At 49.4% G+C, this 7,414-nt stretch overlaps 1 protein-coding gene across 2 annotated transcripts in view; it reads right to left on the bottom strand.

The window, feature by feature from the left end:
* The window catches only part of DSP (desmoplakin), a 48,666-nt gene extending 41,737 nt beyond the window's left edge, over positions 1–6,929 (bottom strand). For both annotated transcript variants that reach the window (XM_040460648.1, XM_040460647.1), the window contains exon 1: positions 6,605–6,929. In XM_040460648.1, the coding sequence (XP_040316582.1) occupies positions 6,605–6,804 (200 nt within the window). In that variant the 5' untranslated portion in view covers positions 6,805–6,929. The remainder of the gene's footprint in view (positions 1–6,604) is intronic.
* Positions 6,930–7,414: the final 485 nt, after the last annotated feature.

Here is a 7,414-nt window from a genome sequence, read left to right on the forward strand (position 1 = left end):
AAGGAAGGAAGGAAGGAAGGAAGGAAGGAAGGAAGGAAGGAAGGAAGAAAAAGAAGAAATGGATTAGGCAGTAAATATGAGGTATTTCAGAGGTTATTACAAGACCTAAAAGGGGCACCTGGGTGGCTCAGTAGGTGAAGCATCTGACTCTTGATTTCGGCTCGGGTCATGATCTCACAATTCGTGGGATCGAACCCCATGTGGGGCTCTACACTGACATGGCAGGGCATGCTTGAAATTCTCTCTCTCTGCCCCTGCCCTGCTCTCTGTCTCTCTCAAAATAAATAAATAAACATTAAAAAAAAAAAAAAAAAGATGTGAAAATAACACCTTGAGAGGATTCAAAGAAAGTGATACATTTTAACAATGTGAAAGAAATTTCCTAAAGAGAGGAGAAAATTTAGAAAAAGATGTCCTCTTATCCTTCATGAAGCAGAAATGACTTATGAATATTTGGTCCTTACAAACTCAATACCACAATAAGGATTTCTATTTTGAATTATTCCCCTATGAGAAAACTTACATTCATTCTGAAGCCTAAAAAAAAATCATTGACAGGTTATCTGCTTATCCATCAAGAAGTCAGCTCCTTTTTAATTTTTTTCAGGTGCCAGATGAAGTCAGGGATGTTATGTTTGCATGTAAAAAATTTAGTTGCAGGGGCACCTCCCTGGCTCAGTTGGAAAAGCATGCGACTCTTGACATTGGGATCCCGAGTCTGAGCTCCACGTTGGGGGCAGATATTACTAAAAAAATAAATAAATAAACTTTCAAAAGTAAATAAAATGTTTTTTAAAAATGTAATTCCAAGCAAGAACTTAGACCTATTTGCAAAAGCATCATCATTTTCACGAAATGTAGATTTCACATCCATGAGGTCCTTGCAGGTTCTGGACCCGACCAGTCCAAGCTGTTGGTGCTAAGATGTAAATTGCTGGGCGGCACTAACATTTTACAGGATGTTGCCTCAAAGGAGAGGCTCGCTGAGTCTTAGGGTCTGTGGGGCGGTTGCCTTCAACATCAGAACCACACCTGACCATTTCCCACCAAGTGCAGGAGGGAGAAAGAAAAGCAAAGGGTGCGGCAGTGCCCTAAGCACCTGGGCCTCCAGACTGAAGCACTCCTTCTAGAACCTCCTCATCTGGAAAGACAGGTTGGCTGAGGGTTGAGTTAGACTTCCCAGGTCACACCCAAGCCCTCCTTTGCTCCACCCTAAGCAGTCAGCACTGAGGCATCAGGGGCATCAGCAGTTTTTTTTCTTCCCCAAGACATTTCAATCACCTGAACAACAATGAAATTATGCCCATATTTAGAGAAAAAAATTCACTGCTGTTGAAAGCTGCTTTGTAGGTCTGACCAACATGAGTTGGCTTAATACAGCATCATGCTGTGTTTTTTCCTTGGCAGATGGAAACCCTACTGGAGTATTAACAAAAGAATACATTGGTTATGAAATAAATATTTCACAGGAGTGCAACAGGTTAAAAAGAAGCAAACACTCGGTTTAGGTAGAAGAGTTTACCAGGACAAAAGATGAATTCTTTTTTTTTTTTTTCATGTTTATTTATTTTTGAGAAAAAGAGAGACAGAGCATGAACGGGGGAGGGTCAGAGAGAGAGAGGGAGACACAGAATCTGAAGCAGGCTCCAGGCTCTGAGCTGTGAGTACAGAGCCCGATGTGGGGCTCGAACTCACAGACCGTGAGATCATGACCTGAGCCGAAGTTGGAAGCTCAACCGACTGAGCCACACAGGCACCCCCAAAAGATGAATTCTAATAACCAGGATTTGATCTTTTCTTGATCCATTGTAGTATACTGGATTCAAGTGCAGCTCAACCACTAACCAGTTGTGTGACGCAGGCCAAATCATAAACTAACTACTTTAACCTCGGTTTTGTATCTGTAAAATGGGAAGTTTGTCAGGAGGCTTAAGAAAACATATATAATACACCTGGCACACTGTAGGTATTTGCCAGGTGATGGTAGCTATTATTAACCACTCATCTGATATTTTTATAAAATATGTAACTTACTCAAAGATAATAACCATGGAAGTGTTATCAGCCATAGATTGAGCTAAACTGAATCGTACTTTGCAATCGCTTCCCAGAAAAATATTTAGAAGATCCATTCTGTGAGTCACCCGACTCCAGGCCTGTTTTCTCAGGCTCTCCCCGGCCTCACACATCCAGTTCTCAGCTGAAGCTGCCACTCCACTCCATCTACTTTCCTATCCTGCGGCCAGGCCCCCACCCTCAGTCAGGCTTTCATCACCTCTCCACCCTGCTCACTGCTACCACAGAAACAGTGCTACAGCTCGCGAGGATAGTCTTATGTCCCTGTTCCTTCAACGTAGGAGACCATCACTGGCTTCGAAGAAAACCTGCCTTGGCTCCCCTCTACATCGTATCCACATTCCCCACCACGGAGTCAATGTCTCCCAGGCTCTGGCCACAACCTACCCTTCTTCTGAGTCTTACTGCTTCCCACTTGCTCAAAAAGCAGACCTGCTGCTTTTTCACCTCCCAGACTTTCCTTCCCCTGGAATGCTCTCTCTGCCTACCCATCTTTATCAGCTGCAACTGTTCAACATCTAATTCAGCACAACTTCCTTTATAAAATCTCACTAGTACCTCCAGTACAGTATGAGCCTCTCGGTCATTTATAACTTCTACTATCCTTTTGTATTATAGTACTTATTTTTCTTTAAAAAGCTATGTTCCTTTTAAGAAGTCTTTGGGGGTGCCTGGGTGGCTCAGTCAGTTGAGCGTCCGACTTTGGCTCAGGTCATGATCTCGAAGTCCATGAGTTGGAACCCGGCATCGGGCTCTGTGTTGACAGCTCGGGGCCTGGAGCCTGCTTCGGATTCTGTGTCTCCCTCTCTCTCTCTGCCCCTCCCCCACTCATGCTCTCTCTGTCAAAAATAAATTTTAAAAAAAATTAAAAAAAAAGAAGTCTTTGTATTTTCACCTTTGACACTCCTTGACACCTAATACACAGCAGATGTTCAGTATTCACTGAAAGAATGAATGAATGAATGAATGGAATTGAGACTCTTTCATTGTTTAAGTACAGGGCTGTCCAGTCTAATACCCAAGGTACACATGGTCTAAAGGCACAGAATGACAGGAGGGCAAAGGTGGGAAGCCTTGGGTTCTCATGCCAACTTAGCCACGAGCGGACTCTGGGACTTAGGGCAAGTCTTACTCGACTTCTCTCTAAAGTGGAAGAGTGAGGCTTTGTACACCTCGGCCCTCTCTCCAGCTCTAAAATTCAATGCAAATGGACCTGTTTATCTCCTGCTAAGGAAGACACTTAGTTTAAAACAAACTTTAAAATATATATCAAATATTAAAATATAGATCACATGTATTTTGGTTTGGAAATCACGAGTTCTGGAGAGAAGTAAGCATTAACTTTATAACCACATAGTTCTGAAGCTTAATGACTATATTTGGCTTTTAATCCTCCTACAATATCTACACTTTGATCAGTGAGAGATCTAACTGTGGGGCTTTGTCTACCAAACTGAATTTTGCTACCAAATTTCACTACAGATTTATCATTTCTTTTAACTGTAGGAACAAGGCGACAGTAAGTTGGCTTTCATTGAAAGCAATATTAATGTAACATCCTATAAGAAAATCCACAGTTTAAATTTTCAAAAATATATCTCTTACATCATCAAGCACGTAACATTTACCAAACTTTATCAAGTAGAGCAAAAAAAAGTTAAAGTAGTTGTGATTCCATTCAGCCTAAAATAAAGAAAACACAAAAGGTGGGTGGGCACTGAAGAAGGAGAACCACAAATGAAATAAAATACTGTCTTAAGAACTGACAAGTGTTATCAATGCAAAGCACAGACACAGGACGGTGTTTTAAAGCCATTTTAAAAAGAAAAATAAGATTTAGGCTCCTTACACACTCAAATTAGTTTATTTAAGGGAAGGTTAAATACAAACACAGGTTGTTTAAAAAATCAGCAATCTAATTCTGCCAATAAAGTGGCAGTGTTTTAAAGAAACAAGTTTAAATTCAACCAGTAGTTTCATACAGGTTTTGGTGCTTTAAAAACAAACAAAAAACCTTCATTTAGAAAAACTTTTGGTCAGAAAGCACTTATTAAATTCTTAATCCTTATTCATTTGGCAGAGGGCAGTCAGGGTCATACATGGCATCCTACTTCTAGAAAGTATGTGCCTGGGCACAAAACCATTAAAAAAAAGGACCACACGAAACTGGGTGCGTGAAAGCCTCAAGTCTCCTAAGTCAGTCGCCATTATTTTTTTTAATGCAGAAGTCAGCAGCTGCAGGCAATTTTTTCGTGTGCTAATTCTTGAATGCAGCAAGGTTTAGCGGCACCACTGGCTGGGGGGCCAGGCTGGGAGAATCTCCATTACTGGATCACGAAAGAATGGCCCCACAATGACTCAGGCCTCCAAGCAAGACACCCCGCTGCCCTAGCAGATCGACCTCAAAGTGCAGAAAAACACCCCTCCCCAAAAGTAAGTAATTCTAAATTCCAGTCTGTTTCCCCTTCTCAGAGAGACTTAAAACTTGACATGTTTATAAACAGCGTTTAGGTTGGAAAATAATGCTATGAGAAAACGTTGAGCCCCCTCAAAATGTAGTGTTTCCATGAAGAATCCTTATAAATCATGTATCTTTATGCAGTTCGTTAACCAATATAGTAATTCATTACAAATTTACTTCTACAAGGAGCCAAGGGAGTGAAATGATCAATTAACAGTAATGTTTATTGTCAATTTAAAATATAAGGACTCTAGATTAACAGGTTCATATTTTTTTAAAATATAAAATGAAAATAAAACACTTGGTTCGTAAAATGCCAGAAAGCACTGCTGCTCAAGAATCCTTGCAAAATTCTGACTTGGATTTAAATGGGTAGATGAAAAGAACGTCCTTCCCAAATACAGGAAGACTGAGAGGGAAAAGTGGAGTTTCGGATTTAAATGCTTGGCCAAGTTTTAAAACAAGGTTAAAAATCAAAGTGATAACTAGTAAAATTTTCTCCCCATTCTTCCTACTACTTGGCACATTTCTCCTGGAAATCCCCAGGCGCATTTTGTTCAGAAAACAAGAGCGCCAAGGCTAAGACAAGTCTTCGCTAACTCTAAAAAGAGAAAATAAAATGTCAAGATGCTCGGGGAAAATAAATATATAAATAAATCGAAGCAGGAAACAGGTCGCAACTCGACTGGTCCTGCCTTCAAAACTGCTGGTAAAACAAAAACCCCCTGGAGTGTATTCAGGTTGCTCCTCCCCAGCCTAAGGCCACAAGGCAGGGTAAATAATCTTCTGGAACGCCGGCCTGTTTCCCAAAAGCCCTACTGGGGAAGGGCTTGCGGGGGGCGGGGGGAGGGCGCGGACCGCGGAATTCTCACGGCTGCCGTGGGCATCCCAAGTCCAGCTCTAGGGACCGAGTCAATGCAGCCTCATGATCTTCCCCCACCCTCCCAAATGACCCCCGCGATCAGTTTCCGCGATGTTTCTGAGAAGACCCTGCCCCCATCCCGCAGGGCCCCCGACTGGGCCCCCTGACCGGGACAGGCTCCCAGCGTCGCGGGCTCGCGCTGTGAGAAGCGGCGCCCTCCGCGCCACAGGTCCCCGCTCCCGCTCGCCGGCTCCAAAAGCCAACCCTGCGCCCGCACTCTGCTAGCAATACACCGAGGTCGTTCCTCCGAGTTTTAAAAGGAGGAGACAAAGGGCGCAGGCGCGGGGCCACAGGTACGCTCGCCGGCTGGGGCTGCGGCGCAGCGGGGCCAGGGCGACCGGAGCGTCCCGGGTGAACTGGGACCTGGGGTCGGCCCGCTGCCCCTGCGGGGAAGCTCCATTGGGTAGCAGGGGAGGTCCAGGCGGGGCCTTCTCAGGACCAGACCCCGCGCGACCGGACGCACGGCCTCTACACAAAAGCCCTTGGCTGGCGCAGCAGCCCTTGGCGCCCGAGCTGGGGTGGTCTCGGGGTGACCAGGAATTTGGAGTAAGCCACTGGAGCCCGAGGAGCCCCGAATCCGACCCTGGCTAGCCGGAGCCCCCGCTGCTTTACTATTCTACTTTTGGTTACAGTTGGAGAGATTGGGTTTTGTCGTTGCAGCCCCGCCCGCCCGACCTCCCACCTGCCGGCGGGGACAAAAGGGATGCCAGCCGGACCCGGCGGCGCAGGGGGCAGTCCAGGAGGCAGAGACCCCCACGGCCCGGCCGGCCTGCGGCGTCCTCCTGCACGCCCCGCTGGCCAGCCTCCAGCCCCGGCTGGCAGGAAGGGAGAAGGGCGGGACCGAGAACCCGTTTGCAGGGAAGGAGCCGCTCCGCTCCCGGCTCGCACACACACCCACCCGGGTGTGCGCAGCGCACAGGGCGGCAGGACACCTGGCTCTGCCCCGGCGCGAACAAGCAATGCTTTCATGAACTCGAGCAAAACGGCTTTCCTTTTTCTGGGCCTGGCTTATTCTCGTCGGTGAGAGGAGGGAGGGCTCGGTGCCTCCCTTTCCTAACATGCTGGGGTTCGGCAAGGAGAGTACGGAGACCGCCCCCCCCCCCCGGTCCCAGGCTCCCGGTGCTTGCCCGCCTGCCGGTACCCACCAGTAGCCGTCCGAGTTCTGGTCGGTGACCGTGCAGCGCCGGGAGTAGTACATCCTGCTGGTGCCCCCGCCGCCGCCGCCGCCGCCGCCGCCCCCGCCGCCACCGCAGGTCACCTCGTAGCGCAGGTCCGGGCCGGACTCGGCGCGGGTCATGCGACCCAGCGTGTTGATCCGCGGGTGGGAGCCTCCGTTGCAGCTCATGTTGGCGAGCACTCAGAGAGCCGCTCAGCGCCGAGGCATAAGCGAGGGCGGGCCGGCTCGGAGAAGGTGGAGGGGTTCAAAAGACAGGCCCCAAGCCGGGAACTGGGGGGTGGGGGTGGGGGGGCGCAGAAGGGTCGCGGGGACGCTCCTCGCCACCAGGGCCGTCCCGGCCGCTGCGAGCGCGGCGCGGCGGGCGGAGGTCGGGCGCGGGGACGACGACGGGCAGGGACCAGGCGCGGGAGGAAGAGCTGTGGCTCGGAGGGCGGCGAGGGCTCAGAGGAGCTGGGTCGCGGTTGGGTGTTGGTGTTGGTCGGTGGGGGCGCGAGTCTCCTCCCCGCTGGCACCCGGCACCGAGGCCACACCTGGCCGGTTTCTTCGCAGGGCGGGGTGCGCCCGCCGCGCCTCCCCGCCCCCCGCGGGTGTCACCGACGCGCTTGGGCCGCCCCTCCCCACCTGTGCCCGCCGGCCCGCGGCTCCGCCCTGCGCCTCCGAGGCCCGAGGAACACGAGCAGGGGCGGGGTCCCCGAGACCCGAGCGCCGGGCGCGGCCACCGAGGGGAGGACTTGCGCTGGCGGGGGCCGCTCGCTCAGCGCTTCGGCTGCAACCGCCG

The sequence above is a fragment of the Herpailurus yagouaroundi genome, unplaced genomic scaffold, assembly GCF_014898765.1.
Source record: "Herpailurus yagouaroundi ecotype Mexico unplaced genomic scaffold, PumYag 250, whole genome shotgun sequence".
In the NCBI taxonomy this organism is placed as follows: Eukaryota; Metazoa; Chordata; class Mammalia; order Carnivora; family Felidae; genus Herpailurus; species Herpailurus yagouaroundi.